This window comes from Capsicum annuum, chromosome 2 (assembly GCF_002878395.1).
Source record: "Capsicum annuum cultivar UCD-10X-F1 chromosome 2, UCD10Xv1.1, whole genome shotgun sequence".
Taxonomy (NCBI): Eukaryota; Viridiplantae; Streptophyta; class Magnoliopsida; order Solanales; family Solanaceae; genus Capsicum; species Capsicum annuum.
Window position 1 is genome coordinate 109473061 of NC_061112.1, and position 18028 is coordinate 109491088.

Sequence of the window (18028 nt, forward strand, 5' to 3'; positions counted from 1 at the left end):
AGATTTCTATCTGGTGCTGGATTATGTATATATGGGTACGTGGCTTGTCATTGAGAGTTGTATAACTAATTATGATTTTTATTTTCGTGCAGTTAGGGCAACTGGGACAAGGGATAGCCAATGTTATTGGCTTGGCCCTCTCAGAGACACTTTGCTGCTCGTTTCAGTAAGCCTGGGCTGAGATTGTAGACCACTACACATGAGTCTCTTCTCTTTCTCTCTTTTTTATTTTGAATGCCATAAATAATTATATGACTTAATGTAGCCTGTTTTGTTTGACTAATGGCTCCAATGATCATACTAATATTGTATTCTCGATGATGGTTGCCAGATAGAGGGTATTTGTTATGATGTTTTGGAGAAGGATCGATTCACAGGGCGATATATAAATTCAACTCGTTAAAGGGAGGCTGAAGCCTTAGAGTTCAATAAAAAAGAGAACTCTGATCTCTTCAGCTCATTAAAGGGAGGTTGAAACATTGAGTTCAATGGAAGAGAGAACTCCAATCTCTTTTTTTGGCTGAAATACAATTTATTGATTTTAAAACACCTTAGGTTTTGGAACCTTAGAAAATTTCCTGGGCTTTGGACTCACTAGATACTATACGACTTGGGGTACCAGTCGTATGATGGGGTATAATTGGTATGCTCTGGTCGTATGCTAGCCAATGTCGGTTGGTGGATTGGATTGGTTTCTGAAATGGGTACGACTTGGGTAGGTAAGAGTCGTATGGTGGTTGACAGGTCGTATGGTTGGGTTTTCCTTCACTCAACTTGAAACTTAGTAAAGTAACTTGGATCTGAGTATGAGTGGCTCACCATGGGCTGTGAGATACGATAAGAGTTGTATTGTCCAACTCGTATGTTGGACAATGTCAACTCCTCTTGGTTCTGTTATGGGTAAGGGTTAAGGGTACTAGTTGTATCCTTGTATACGGGTTGGCTTGCATGGCCGTATGTTGACTAGTGTTGGGTCCAAGGGGGAGACCTAGGATACAAGTGAAGGGTACCACTCGTATTGGAGGATACTACTGGTATGGTGGAGTCGTATCCACCTGCAGGATTTTATATAGTTAAGTACATTTCCCCTCTTAACCTATTATGATCCCACGACTTATATCACACTTGAATCACCATTTACCCTATTCTTCTAATCTTAAACACTTAGAAACACTCTCAAATTTTCATTAAGGCTCTTGGGTAAAGAGAGGCTAGAGTTTCATCTAGAGGAGCAATTTAGGGCTTGTTTGAGTGATTTCTTTCCATCATCTTCGTAATCTAAGGCTAGATACTCCTCCCTCATTGTTAGTTCCAACTAAAGGCATGATTTATACAATGTTTTCATGGCATGATTATTGTATGATTTTGGAGTTTTCAAATATATGTTGGGGTTTTGGTATTAAATGCCAGTTTATGTTTTTCCCATGTGTTAATTGTGTTTTTATATGCTTTAATGGTGGTTTGGACAATTGGTTGCATGACAATGGTTAATTGGTAATTGTAATTAGTTTTTGGAAACACTATGCCCCCAACATGTTTGATAAAATGCCTATGATAATGCTTTTACTATATTATTGGACTTTTAATGAAACTATTGCATGGTTTGATTTGGTAATTGAACCCTAAATGGTTTAAATAATTTGGAATGATTAAAATGGTAAGGATTGGTGGTTATGATTAATTAAACTTCCGTGTGGGGTACAAGAGAATTCCACAAGAAAATATGTTAATGAACAACTTGTGGGTTACATGAGATTCCTCCAAGCAAACTTAATAATGGAACACTTGTGGAGTACACGGGATTCCCTCAAGTTCACTTGATAATGTAATCTATGGGTACATGGAAATCCCTTTACATAAAAAAGTTAGCTAAGGACATTACTTACAAGCTATAGTCGGTATGACGATACCACTACTCATAGCCTTGGTTAATAATAATGGCATACTGGTTTGGTTGGATTATAATGGTTTTAATTGGGCAATAATGGCGGGGTGTAATAGCTAATCGTGAAGGTGCGAATACAATGGACGGACACTAGAAACTCATGTTTACTGACATGAGGGGAGGTCATAGTGACCATATATGATACTATGAGGTACATGGGAATCCTTTAAGTACACTGTACATATGTACCATGTAGAGCGAAGGGTGCTCGGGAATCCCCTACTCTTATGGTATCTCTAGTTCCTGCGGCTACACGCATCAGAGCCCGTTCAGGGGGTTACACTGGACCCATAAAGCCCGTGGGTGGTTCCAGGATGGTTAAGCTACACATACCCAAGTTAATGGTTTTAAAGACATGCTAAACCTGATTTTCTTTCCCAGCATGGTTTTGTGTGTGTGTGTGTGTGTGTGTGTGTATATATATATATATGTAGTTGTGTGCATATGGTTGCTTTACTTGGTTTCACTGGATGACATTATTTTATCCTTATCCTGGGTACTTGCTAGCGTTCACCCACTAACTCGTCCTCGGCGATTGTATCCCCACGCGATGCAGGAACCAACCATTCTACTCCTCCGAGGTGTTGTTCCATTGCTACAATTTTAGAGTCCATTAGGGTTTCTGTAATTGCACGTTCTTATTGAAATATGGAATTGATCTCATCGCCCGTTGTATTAGGCTATGATACCAAATTGTTATGATCTTTTGGGGAAAGATCGATTCACAGGGCGATATATAAATTCAGCTCGTTAAAGGGAGGCTAAAGCCTTAGAGTTCAATGGAAGAGAGAACTCCGATCTCTTGAGCTCGTTAAAGAGAGGCTTAAACCTTGAGTTCAATGGAAGAGAGAACTCCAATATCTTATTTTTTGCTGAAATACGACTTATTGATTTATTCTCCAAAAACTCATAGTATTACATCAATAGTCTAATCTAGTAGGAAACATAAAACCCTGTTTTAGAAAGTCTAATCCTTATGAAAGTAGAAAGTTTTTATGAAGATAGGAAACATAAAATAGTAATTTAGAAAAATAAATTACTAAAATATAATTAAGTATTTGATTAATTGACTTGGATCCACAATAGTATTTCACAAAAAGCGTCTTTTCTTGCTTGACACTGGGGGTCAGAAAGCTAATTGCTTTCGATGATGACAACCACATCTCAATTGATGGGGGACACAAAAATCTCTTTCACTGAGGATGTTGGTGCCCGTTTTGAGGCCCTTGATTGGCATGTAATCTGGCTGAAGAATGGTAACACTGGTTATGATGAGATTCGATTCGTGCTGCCATTAAGAAAGCAAAGGCAGTCACAGACAAACCCACTACGATCAAGGTATCATTTTATGTTAGGTACTAGGAGGTGATCCTGGGAAAGTAGTATTACGGTTGAGTTGAGGAAAAGTGGAGGCAGGTTAGGGGTGCATGGCACTATAAAACCCTCTCTTCATCAACCACTTTTCGCCGATATAATCTATACTTGGGTGATATTTAAATCGAAATCCAATTCCTTTGTAGGCTAATTAATTATATCCTCAAATTTCAAGATTCAACAGCTCTATTCAAAGGAAGGAAAAGAACAATGGGTGCTGTTAAACTGCAACTTCCGTTGCCAAAAAATGTCGATGGGGTCACTATGGATCCAAATCCTGATTGTACCTTCGATGCTTTATTGGTCGAGCTCAGTTCGATAGAGAAGAAGCTCAATGCATCATCAAAATTTACCAAAATAGAATCTTTCCAACTCTCGGCTTCAAAGGATAATTCTCAGAGAGCCTTTGTGTTGGATTATGGGTCATGGGTGACCTATGTGGTCCGACCTGACCCAACCCAAATCGACTCATTTCTTTGTCAGATTGAATTTAATTCAAAATAAAAAAAGAGAAACGGTTACAAAGTAACTGTTCCCGCCCAAAGATACTAGCTATAAGTTCTATTTTTTCCTTCTGACAAGGGGAAGATACGGGACTAAGAACATAGAAAAGGGACAAAACACAGAACATCAAAAACACTAGAAAAAAGACATTTAGTTTGTGAAGAACTGTAATACCCCACGAAATCGCGTGTCAAATTCAGCTCGTAAAGCTCCATAAAAGATCCCAAGACTTAGAAAATTTTGCTAAGTGTTCAAGATTCAACACTTAGTCTTGTTTTAGACCTCCAAACTTTGGGGATTTATTTGGCGAACTTTCCGACATCCGTTTTTCAATTTTCAAGTTGATTTATGATCGGGAGAGCTCATAGTATATCCCGGATGAGTTTTGGAATTTTTGTAGTAGCGTAAAGAAATGCTTGGGTGCCCAAAACAGAAGCTCCGGGAGATTAGCCCGCACAGCCTGCTAACTCCAGTGCTTGCCCAGTTTTTTCAGCATTTCAGGGTCAACTTCAAACAATCATAACTACCAATATATAATGAACTGTGATATATTCTATATATCAATGGAAAGATCTTTTAGTCTTCTTTCCAATGAAATTAGTTTCATACCATTTGGACATCTAAATAAAAAGTTATGATCAATTTAATTCAGCCTATCAGGCAGTCAATTAGGGAAAGATTTGACCTTAATTGTTCCTTAGGGGTATTTTGGTCATCTTCCACCCCTATATATACCCCAAACACGGGATTAAGGCTTATTTACAGCAAAATATACTCCTCTTCTCAAAATCCACTCAAGAACTCAAGCTAGGGTTTCAATTTGAAGACCAAAATCCCATCAATTGAAGAACATAACTCCTCATTTATCTTCAACATCAAAAGAAGGGTTTCTCTGAAGATCATAACCTATAACAAGAATCAAATCCTTCTTCAAGAATATATAATATTAAAGTTTTTCAAACTCAAGAGCCTATTTATTTTCTCTCAAAGGAACAAGAACCCTAGTCAAGGAATCAAGAACATGTCTAAGAATTTCTTCAAGAATCTTCCACCTAAGGTATGCGTAGTGTTCATCCATGGATTTCTTTCATCCGTAGGAGTCCAAGAACCATGCTTTAAATACAATATTGTGATTGTATTGTTGAGATATGATCATGTACATATTGATGGTTGTTCTTTATGCTTTAAGATGTTAATTTAGGGTGATTCTCATGAAGTATGTGTGCTTGTAGTTAAAACCCATGAAATTGGGTGGTTTAAGATGACTAAATTACTAAGAACACCTATGCCATAAAGTGTACATGCAAGGTGTTCGACGAAATGCCTAGAATAGGCATAATCATGTTTTCATGATTTAAGAGTGCTCAATTAACAAGTCCTTACTCCATGTTTTATGATTTCACGTGAATTCTATGTTGTGTGAATAAAGTTCGAATCTTTACATATTGTTCATGATACCATGTTATTTTATGGGTTCAATTGGTGGAATTGACTTGAATAATGGTGTTATGGTGTATAAAATTGATCATTAGGCCTATGCCCTAAATAGTGCATGCAAGGTGTTTGTTAAAATGCCTAAGTGAAGAAGAATTGAGCACTTTGACCTATTTGTGATCTAAATGATGATTCCATGCCATATCTATGTGCTTAAGTTGACTCCCATGCTAAAGCTATGCCTACCATGTGTTTGATAATGTGCCTCAACGAATAAATGATGATCAAGTACCTAGTCTTTATGCTCCAAGATTTTGCCATGTCTCTTAAGTTATGCCATGTCTACTTGATCAAGATGATTTCTATGCTATTAATGTGCTATGAATATGCTGTTGGCTTGTCATGATATTAGAATTGACCATGATGTTAGCTATATGAAAAGGTTATGAAAACCACATGATTTATGAATTCCCCGTAGATGCTATATTATGGATTGTTAATGTTGGTCAAGTACTCTTGTATGTCAAGTCATGTCAGTTTCCTTCCATCGAGTTCTGGGGGTATCCGTACCCGAAAAATATAACTTTGTGCCTAGAGCCATGTCATGTTTTCATGAACTCTCAGTCAAGCCATGTTCAGTAGACTTCAGTCAGCTAATAGAACTCAGTAGAATTTAGTCAGTTAGCAGAATTCAGTAGTATTCCGCTAGTCACTGGAACTCAATAAACTCAGTCCATGTTCAGTTCAGTTAAACAAAACAATCAGTAATAGTTTATTTAATTCTAGTATGAACTAGGAAATCAGTTTAGTATAATCAGTACAGTGTCATTCAGTTGGGAGTAGGATTCAGCACCGACCGAACCCAAGGATGGGAACTCACCTGCCAGTAGAGGGTGTGATTCTTAAAAGCAGTCCTTGCATTCCAAAACTATGTATCCAGGATAGGTTGAAACATCAATACCTGTCAGTTAAGGGTAGATGAGGTGGCTTAACCTGTCAGGTGAGGGTTCCCACCGTTCTCATTAGAGTACCTGCCAGATGAGGGTCACTCACAGCTTGTTCTTACCAATGGCGCGGTATTGACACCCTTCCAATCAGGGCAGAGATTGGACCCCATCTTAGTTATTATAGCGTATTTGGGGCATGTCAGTTAGATAACTACTTCCCACAGTTTCAGTATCAGTCTCAGTAAAAGAACTCAGATAGTTCTTCAGGATATCAGGACTGTTAGATACAGTCAACTCAGATACAGTACAAAACTCATCTAGTTCCATCAAATTTAGGACTGTCAGATATAGTTATTCATGCTATCAGTTATCAGAACTCATGTTATCAGATATATCATTTATCAGACTTCAGTTATCATTTATGATATGTTATCAGGAAATACATGTCATCAGTATTCATACTCAGTAGTCATGTTATCACGAACTCAGTTTTAGGACTGTTATATACGGTCAATCAAATCAGTTCTTCATAATCAGAACTATCAGAAATAATTATTTCTTTATCAGTAATATTGTATCAGTCTCCCAGTATTCAGTAATATAGTATCAGTTCCTTACTTATTAGTAATTACATATCAAAATCAGTAAACTCAGTCATTCAGTATCTCAATATCAGTAAACTCAGTCATTCAGTATCTCAGCATCAGTAAACTCATGTTGTCAGTATTCATACTCAGTAGTCAGTATCACCACCAGTTTAGTTGCAGTTACGTATGTATGTATGTATTCTCACGTTCATATCAGTTAGTATTGTTCATGCATATAAAACCCTTTGCATTTATCCTACCTCACTCGTATATTCAATACATTCAGTCGTACTGACGCATTCGCGCTATGGTATTTTATTTGATGCCATAGGTACAGAGGCACGAGTTTCAAAGCAGCAGTAGCATTGCAAATTTCATCAGTCAGTGCTCCTCTTCATTCGAGGACAATATTATTATTACTTTATTACAGTATTTCAAATTAGTTTTTCAGTTCATGGAGTTAGTTGGAGACATGTTCCTTCAACTCCTTATTCAATTCAGTTAGAGACTTTTGGACTAGATGTCAAACTAGATGTTCAGACTTTAGTATTTATATTTCTTTTTGGTATTTTTATACCATGTTTTTCAGATATGCATCAGTATTGAACCTTATGGACTTACAGTTCATGTTTCCGCATATTTTATGAGATATTATGCAGTTTACAAGTACAGATATTAGTCATGGGTTAGCTTGTGGTCCTCGGGGTCATGAGCACCGTGTAGTGTTTCAATTCAGAAAATTGAGGCGTTACAATAACATTCTGTTTCCAAGATAAACAAAATCAACTTGGAGCAAGAACCTTTTGGAAGCAAAAATCAAGATCCGCTACAAATTCTAAGGAACACAATTTAAAGCTTTTGCTCCGAAATTACTTTCATTGGCATCAGACAGGTTAAATTGCTTCGTTTTACATGTTTTTGGTGTCGAATTTAAGTTTAACTCTTCCTATTATTGAAAATGGTCATACCTATTAGAAACATAGCATAGCCGGTTGTAGATCGAATTTTTGGCCCCGATAAAAATCGAATTAACACCTTTCGATCTGTCAGACGCGCTATACGGATCTGCAATTTTTTTTCTCTTCTATTAAAGAACAGAGAGATTTTCTTTTGTAAATTAAGAAAAAAGGAAAAAGGATAGAAGAAGAAGTATCATAACAAGATCTATTTCCATGGTTGAATAGATCTGTGTAAAAAGAGTTTCTTCCATATCCTTTATTTTTTTTTAGAAATAATGAAAAGTTCTGGTTGTTTGATTTTGATTTGATAAGAAATTTCTAAGGAAGAGGAGTTAGTGCGTGTGGTGCTATACAACCTGTATATGAATAATTCTTTGGTGTGCTCTTAAATTGTGATACCCCGCATTTTTTGGGCTAGAAATTGAAGCATCGTTCCTATACGTATAGACTTGAACTAGATGATTCCTTGTTAATATATGTGTGTTGATAAATCCTACAGTGTGGGAATACCTTTGGATACGAATTGAGGTCACAAAAATCCCCTAACTCTAAGACGAGTTGAAAATATTTCTACCGATTAAGTTTTTGTGGATGTTAAAACTTGAGTCAACTTCCATTGAACATAACTTATTGTATATAATGAATTATAGGTCTTACTATATATCAAATGAAATTTCTTCGAAGTAGCTTTCCAATGATACCAATTTTGCCTAAATTGGACAAGCAACCGAAAAGTTATAGCCATTTTCGTGAGCGGCAGTAGCTCAGAGCGATAAGCCCACTGCACCCTGGCTATTCCGGCCAATGTATTTTTCTGCAATCAGCTCCACATTTTCTAGGAGCATTTAGGTCAATTTCACCCCTATTAATTCAGCCTAAACACCAAATTTTAACCCCAAAACAACACTTCAGACCCCCAAATTCACATTCTCTCCAAAATTCCTCTCAAGAACACCCCTTAGGGTTTCAACCCAAAGATTAATATATCTTAAGATTTCACCATGGGTTTTCAATAATTCTTCAAGATTCAGATTTTCCATTGCGAAGGCTACAAGAAGCACCCATCAATCGTACGTATAGCATCCCAAAAGCTAGAGTTCATTAAAAAGCTTCTAATTTAAGGTACGTGGGGTTTTCCTAAAAATTAAAGGGGAAAAAAACCTTCTTTAATTCATGCTAAAGATTTAGAAATCATGATTTTTCGGAAAGGGTTTGAATTTTACCATTACTAGCATGTTTTAGAAGCTTTAGTTAATATTATTTGGTATTTAGGCCTTGCCCCGAAGTGATTTGAAATCCTATATATATGTACGTATGTATTTTAATGTGATGTTTGAATTAAGAGCATGACTCACATAAAAATCCCTCTCTTGATATGATTTTTTTCCATTTTTAATATGATATAGATTGTCTTGAAAAGCATGATATGAAATGTTTTGATTTATACTATGACTTGAATATGATTTTGGAATCAAAAGAGAGGGTTGTGCATGTTGATAAATGTTGAATATCTAAGGGAAAGAGCTGCATAGTTTGACAAAGATTTCAGAACCACCACATTGTTATTGAAAGAATGATAATCTTTGCATAGTTTTGACTTGTGCTTTCGAAATATGAAATCTCTTATACTATTTGCATGTTTGGGTGGTCCAAATTGAGTTTTGATGAAATCATGCATGATACATTATGGCTCAGAAATAGGACTTGCAAGTCTTGGTATGATGAAACCACTCAGATAGTGCCGTGTTAATTTAGAACATAATAGAATGCATGTTTGAAATCAGATTTTTAGATTTTGAAACTAAAATGATGCATGTTTCAGAACAGACAAAAATTAGGCACAAAGGGAGTTTAGGTGGTTCTCCGAAGAAGGCACGAGTTTGGACAACTTATTGCCCAAAACTATGATTTGTTGATCCGGGTATATTATTATACGCTGGCCTAGTGCCTTATGGCGTATCAGACTCAGACACTCCAACCCTGTTGGCACACTTAGGTTTGGGGCTTTTCCGCCAATTCAATGACGGATTCCATATAGCCCATAGAATATCAGACTTGTAGAGGAGTTCCACCTAACTCAAAAGTATTACAAAGATAAAAAACTGCATTGACAAAAAGGTTTTATGATTATCAAAAATGTCCATGTGTTTTGGAATTTATATCATATATGATGTTCTATGACTAGCTCTCAACTATTTTATTTATGTTAAAAGCTTTATTTTGGATTGCTCTGCGTACCAGTACATCTGTATTGACCCTCTACCTTCCAGGTTCTGAGGCACAGTCTAGGGGTACTGATAAGTAGTAGATTTTTTAAAACAGAAGTGCAGAGCCCAATCGGTGAGCCTTCTTTGTTTTGGAAGGCAAATTTATTTCCAGATATTTATCAATATTCAGTGTTTTGGTCTACTGGGGGCCTTGTCCCAGCTTTCAGAAAGCCGTTTTTAGTCAAGTAGTAGAGATTTCACAGACGATTTTCAGATGTTATTAGATAGTTTGGACTTTATTTTATATTGTTGAATTTATATCAGACTTATGACCATGATTCCATTTCTTTATATTTTCCACATTTCCTTATTTGTGTATGAATGGTGTATATGATTACAAGTTAGAAGGGCTATCAGGCCTTTATGGTTGGGGATGCCCGTTACGGCTAGGGCAGCAGTTCGGATCATGACAAACTTGGTATCAGAACACGCTTCATGATCCTAGGGTGTCTACATAATCACGTCGGGCAGAGTCTTATTTATGGGTGTGTAGCGTGCCACACTTATAAGCAGGAGGCTACAAGGCGTTTAGGAATGTCTCTCTTTCTTTATGTTCTAGTTCGTTGTATGGAGTCAGAATATTCCTCTTTCATACTCTAATTCGTGCTATGGTGTCGCCCATATGAAATTAAACTTATCCTAATTCTTTCCTAACTTTGATGTGCTTAGATATATCCCTTTATTGGGGTAATTCAAGTGTAGAAGTTTAGAGTCTAAAAGATATGGTCCTTTTTGATTGAGTCATATAAGATTTTAAAGATTGTGCAAGGACTTGAGAAGAGTCCGTTAGTGCTTCAGGGTGTATTGACTCTTGTCTGAACTTTAATTCTGACGAAATCATATTTTTCAGCCTGCGGTATTAAGTGTATTCGGTCCTTTTCACAAATTTATTTTGCAGATGTCATGCTTAAGGGGGGATGATCTATAGCAGAATGTTGGAACTATATTTCCACCCGAATAGTAGTGTAAGTTAAAGTGATGGTTTCATGACCTATTGGTAGTGATATTAAACCAAGAAGTTGATAATGTGAAGTCACAAGGTTAGAAGTCAGACTGAGGGTAATGTTGGTGTAAATAAATATGTTTAGTTGAATAACTGTTGATTGAGAATGATTTCTCATTTTATAGAGATAGACAAATATTGTAGCTAGTAGCATGTGTGGATTGTATGGTAGTCTGTGGGGGAAGTTCTTAACTCAGATTTTTATTTATACAGAGTAAGATGTTTATTCTTAGATCATTAAATAATGTGTGTCAAGTTTCTATCTTTTATAATCTTGTTGTCATTGTGTTGTTGAAATTAAAAGTCTAGTGAAGCCGTGTGGGGCTCTTTAAATTCACTAGCATAGTTCCCTTGTCATTCATCTCATTTTCATGTTCAAAACACAAAATCAAAGTCTAGTGGAGCCACGTGGGGCCTATTTCGATTCACAAGCAACTTGTTGCTCTTGTGTTGGTTGGAACTGGGGTTTAGTGGCGTAATGGCAAGAAAAGTGGTAAGGGCGATTTATTGAATATATGTATGGCCAAATCTTTTTGCATGAGATTGAGTTGGTAATGAAGTGATATGTCCCTATGTAATGGTTTAGTAGAAGGTAGAGAAGGAGTTATTAGTTAAGGTGAATTGTTGTTTACTTGAAGTATGAAAAGAGTTGTTGACGGTGTTACTCATGCAAGAAAATTATAGGTTATTGATGAAGGTACTTGGTGGATGAGTGGTGTTAATTTAGATTCCCCTGAGGTTTCAAGAGGGAGTTTAGTTGGGACTTATAGAGCTATGAACTAAGTTTAGCTGTATAAAAGGGGTAGCTAGTAATGATGTGTAGAAGGAGGATGTGTTAATAGATTTTTAATAAGATGGATCATAGGATTGTGATTGATCCTTACTGTTATGAAGTTTTGATGGATTAATGTTTTCGGATGTTTGGCATGTAAGAAAATTGTGTGAAGTTGTGGTTCATCATAGCTAGAACTAGACACTAAGTTGAAATAGTAGATAGTGATCAAGGTGGATATAATGAATTGATGTGGTGGGTGTTAGTTATGTGAAAGTAATCTAGTAGGCTTGAACAGTGTATACAAGAGCTTAAGTTTATTTGATTCGTAAGCAAGTTTGATGTTGTAAGTATGATGTAGAAGTACACCCAAGGTGCTATGGGGCTGCATTATTTTTAAAGATCATTACATGTTGTGTGGTTAGTAGTACAGTTGAGTTTCTAGGTGGAGAAAGACTAGTTAGATAATATATGATGTTCTTGATAGCTAAGTTAGGGAGTTATGATTAATGATGTTGAGCCTTTTTGTATAATCTTGATTCTCATTAGAAATATAAGTTTGCAGCCATAATGTTGGTAGACTATGACAGAATTGGTATGGTCCGTCAAAGGTTTGGAGACATCCATGTTTAGTGTTAGAAAAATCTAATTTGGTGGATGTTTAAGCTATTATATGATGACTTTTAGGGCTATAGAAACCTAAGGGTTGAATCTTAGAAGGAGGCATTAGCATTGGTTATTATACAAGAAGATACCTCCTTACAGGGTAAGTTTAGTTTTGTGTGTATTGTTATATCCCCGACACTAGAGTAAAGTGATTTTAGTTTATACCAGAGTGTATATAGTGGTTCACAGACTTAGAGTAATGGCTTAAATCTAAGGGGGAGATAATAGAACAAGTAACCAAGTCAAGTTTTAAGATGCTAATAGATGTGCCAGAAAGTTGTGGAATTGGCCGTGAGAAAATGATGCTCAATCTATTCTTATTTCAGTAGTTTACTTCAGTTATTCCGATAGATACTCATTCTTTATATTTCAGCTTCATGAGCATAGCTCGTGTTCATGCATATGATAAGGAATCATGTAGTCTCCTAGTTCATAGTATATTGAGTTCCCAGTTTGTTCAGCAGTCAGAATCACTTTCTGTAAGTTATGAATTCAAAAAATTCAGGTCATGCAGTTCATGACTCTTGTGCACATGTGTAACGCCCCAAAATTTGGGTCCCGGGACGTCATACGGTGCTTAAGGACGCTAGTGACCCTAAGATAACCCTCCTACTGGCATAACTCACAAACAACTGGATAAAATGCTTAAATCTATATAAAGTTAGCGAAAATATAGAACTTCTCTGAACTTGATCAATATAAACATGAACTTTACAAGATTACAACTCTACTTTTACAAATGAAACTGAAACTGAATACATCAACTTCTACCGACTGTCTATGAAGCCTCTACTGGTACTGACTTCAGATAAATGGGTCATGACTCCCAAATACCCAATCTCAATATGACTAAAGTAAGAAAAATACAACACTTCTCGAACTGTATAACTAACTCATACCCTCGAATCAAAAGGACTCATCACCTGATGACTGGAAGCTGCGACCTGACTGAATGCGGTATCTGTGCTATAACTTGTACTACGTTATAAGGCACTGTAGCATATGGAAATATATGTGGATCAGTACTTTAAGGAATGTACTGAGTATGTGGGGGTGCAATGCAACATTATAAATAATATCATAAATGATTATGAAAATCATGCATGCTGATGATAACAACTTTCTTCGCTTGAATTAACTGAAATATATTCCTTGTAAATCATCAATAGTAATACAAGCATTATAAATCTCATAAATCATTATACTTAACTCAAACTCTTTAAATCATGACTTAGAGTGACTCGGTAACTCATGAAACTTGAACTCTTATGGACTTGAGAGTTTCTTATATCCGACATAACTACACCATGTGAGCTGCATGGAGTCCAACGTTTTGCCCTCCTTAGGAGAGAACCCCACATTAGCGGGGGTGTCGTACTCTTGCCAAGGAGTACAACCTCAATTTCTCAATCAGAATCTCATACTCGGCCTCTGGCCCACAATCATCAATATCAATCCTACGGTGGCACATAGTTTTGGGGAAATACCATATTTCTCGCTCGGTGCTAAATACTCCTCTCAGACTCAGCTCAGAATGCATTAGGAAATCCACCTTAATCAATATCAATTTGTTGGTCCATTATAAAGATCAAAACATAAATATATATCTCATCGGTAAATCATACACAACTGTGGATTCCAAACTCGACTCAAAATCAAACAATCTTTCTCAACATCAAGATGTATCAATTCATTAGGTCATGGCAACATCAATAACTTTGAGGAAATATCAAGACTCATGATAACAACTCAATCTTATAAATCAATATACTCAATAATCCAATTTGTCATAAGAAAGCTTAAAGCTTGACACATGTCTTGAAATACCAAATCATGGTAGAACATGAAATTCACAATATTAACTATCAAGTCATAATTTGGAAGTTGTAAAATAATCATGTATCAAAAACTTCAAGAAAACATCATAGAACTCATTCTTGACTCGCAATCTCAAATATCAATATATATATATATATATATATTCGATAATAAAAATTCTCATAGAAAAGCTTAAATCATGAATCTTGTCTCAAATCATTCAGAAAACATCAACTCATAATAATAATATTCAACTAATGGCATAAGTTCTCAATTTAAGAAATAAAATGATGAAATAGTTAGGTGTATCGATCTTGAATAGCTCAAATATCATAAATCATTAATAAAGTAATTTGGGTGTAAACCCACTTTGCAAAATCATGGATTTCAATAGTAGAAATTAAATCTTTGGGCACAAGAACGAAAGAAGTGTTCTTGTTCAAACCCCACATACCTTTATTATGGATTTGAATGAAGAAACTTGTTATAGACTCCTTTTCCACTTATTGAGTTAGGGTTCTTGATGCTTTTGACTTGGGTACCTTGAATCTTGAAACAATTTATAAAATCTATGGTTGGATTCTTGATGTTCTTGGAAAATTTGGATTGGATTTTTGAGAGAGAAACCCTAGTATTCTTGATGAAATGGAAGAAGAATGAAGTTTTCTTCTTTACTTGGATATATATAGAGGGTCAAAATGTGTGGAAAAGACAAAATACCCTTTTAAAAATGCCCCTTAATTGTTGAAAAAAATGGCTGACTACATCCGTGATAGGCCGTAACGAAATGTCGTCACAAAAGGGTCGAATTTTTGATTTTCTTACTAAGGCTGACAACATCGTCATAAATGTCGTCAGAAAGTGATGACGTCGTCAGAAATAGCGTCAGAAACGTGACAGCCCGTCAGAACCGTCGTCACCATTTTCCAGTTTGACCATGTTGGAGTAAAATGGGCATATATCTGTTGATAGGTCATGAGCGCAAAAATTCCAAGTATAATGAGAGATATTATCATTTGAAGTTGACTAAACCAATATCCTTCCCAAGAACTCAATCGGTAAGGAATGTTTTCATTCGTCCAATCGTTAGGACATCTTTAATGCCTTAATAGACACCATCCTTGATTACAAAACCACCAAAGGACTATAATTTACTTCTCAAGAGCTTGATTCATGGTTGCACTATTGGTTAGAGTCTCGGGGAATTACAAAATGGCCCTAACTTCCTCACTGGGTGTCTGATTCGGGTGAATCTTATGTCGATGGAAAGCTTATCCAATTCTCTACATGATCGAGAGTAGAATTTAGGGAAATACAACATGATATAAATAACAATCTATTTGGAAGTCATCCATATTCACTCAAAAGATGGATTTAGGCTTAAGAAACGATCGGGGATTACAATATCTCCCCCTTGGAAACATTCATCCTCGAATGCGGCTTTTTGGCCAAGAATATAGAGAAAACTGAAGACACACAACTGAAACAACTTGGAAATCTAAATATATATCTTTCTAAACTTTGAAGTACTTCGTTGAATGTATAAACTCATGATGAGAATAGCTATACAGATGGATCCGAGAATGGAAAAAAATAGATAGAGGACAACTGTAATTCTCGATTGAATCTGAACTGATTTGCCTTCTTCCTATATTAAAGAGCGAGCTCATACTGAGAGTTTAGAATTCACTTGATGTGATAAGGGTGCAATCGTACTCATAGACGTCGAAGAGATAATTTCTGCAGGCATAGGTCATGAGAAACAAGGATAAGACTACACAATGGGTATTACATTGTCTGGACTAGAATACTTGGAAAACAAAGATTGTTCAATGAATGCTCACAGACAGAATCACAATTATATATCCGAATCTGAAAATGATGCCTGATACACATACTGAACTGAATTCATAAATTTGGGGCACGAACAACTACTTATCGAATAGCTCATACCTATGAAATTTCGAGTGGTAAGACTAGACTAGTTCAAAAAAAATGGAAGACCATAGAAATCTATCTGCCAAATTTTAAAAAATGGGTTGCTAGCTATGCAAACTGAATCGTACTAGATACTCATACTTAAGTAGAGAATTTCTTCAACACCCTCTCAAGGAATTCTAATGGTCTGAAGGAGCAAAGAACTTTAGGAAAGATCTATACAAGACATTTGAATTGGAGATCATAAAATTACCATAATCCCATAACTTGAAACCTAAACCTATGAATCATAAGTCAGGATAAAAGTACTAAGCTTCAAGCAAGGCAACTCCTTACTCTCAACTCAACCACACTACTCAAACACTCTCTCAACTATACTATACCCTTCGGATACTATATTTGATCGATTCGACTTACAATCCTCACTTGACATCGATACTTCCATCTACTCATATCCCCTTTAACCAAACCCCCTCATCGTTTTCATGCTTAACCTAGAACCACAAGATTCGCCACATAACCCCATTCTAAATCATGAGCTCCCACACATCTACATTCTTACAACCTCTCACTACAAGAGTAATTCTCATTACCACTTCAAAAACTCCAATCCACCTAGCACTAGCCATTTATTAAGGTGAAAGGCACCCATCCGCATGCACACAAACACGACATTCAAGCCTATCTTCATAACCACATGCGCATTCCTAATCAAACACTTATAAAGCCTCTTCTTTATACCCTGCACACCTCTTATCAAGAAAATTTCAATGCACTCACCTCAAGCACACCTGACATACTCCTTGCTAATCGAGTCCTACACAAATGCTTCACTCCAATATTCCTTCCAAATCATGGAATTACAACTCATGGAATTACACAAAATGAACACACCACAATTTTCCCAATCATAACACATCAAACTTTAACTAACCATAACAGGTATTAAAGACTTAGCCTCAATCTTACTTCACATTACCGCCAAGCCAAAGTAGTCATGACACCCTCTATCGTTGATAAGGAAGTATCTCTTCTCTCCTGACTAAACAACTATTCACCACTACTATCTTGGGTAAGGAAAGATAACTAAAAGATTAGAGCATGAGGATCTGACACATGAATAGATACTATGAATAACTTGACACTCAACTGAGGCTTGAGGAATAGAGAATTTAACATCATAAACCCATCAAAGAAATACGGCCAGGGGATATGCATGCTATGAATCTGAATTCCTTTCTTGCTGATCATTAAAAGTAGCGCTTGAACATTGGAACTGAACATATCACAAAGCTTGAGTACATAAGTCATGCGTTGCATAACCTAAATTGGGAATTCATAACTATGAATTGTGATTCCAACCGGTGAAAGGTCTGAGACTCCACATTTCGGTAACTAAGTGAGGATAGGATTTTTTTATGGCATGCGTGGACATGAATCATGATCATGGAATCAAAACGCAAAGCATGAATAAATATAGGAATGACTGAAAATACTAAAATAAAAATGGGTCGAGCAGTATCCCTTCTCACATCTGTTCCACAACTTATTGGCATACCCACTAGAACCTGACAAACTAACCTGGTCACTTTTTCTACTATCTCCCCCTTAGACTAAAGCCATCACACTTCTTGACTCAATTATTAGAAAGATCGTTCATTGCGTAACTAGTCTTTCTCCACCTAGCAACTCCACGACACTTACTAATTACACCACATACAATGGCGCTAGAAAAAAATAAAGCAGCCCCACAGAATCTTGGGCAAGATTTCTCACCAAGAACACAAAATCAAACTTAATTACAAGTTGATCAA

The 18028-nt window shown here is 36.3% G+C and overlaps 1 protein-coding gene across 1 annotated transcript in view; it reads left to right on the forward strand.

Moving 5' to 3' along the window:
- The first annotated feature begins 3095 nt into the window (after positions 1–3095).
- LOC107857980 overlaps positions 3096–18028 on the forward strand; it is a 26908-nt gene continuing 11975 nt past the window's right edge. Inside the window, exons 1-2 of the mRNA XM_047407769.1 lie at positions 3096–3283; positions 3466–3748. Of these exons, the coding sequence (XP_047263725.1) occupies positions 3096–3283; positions 3466–3748 (471 nt within the window). The remainder of the gene's footprint in view (positions 3284–3465; positions 3749–18028) is intronic.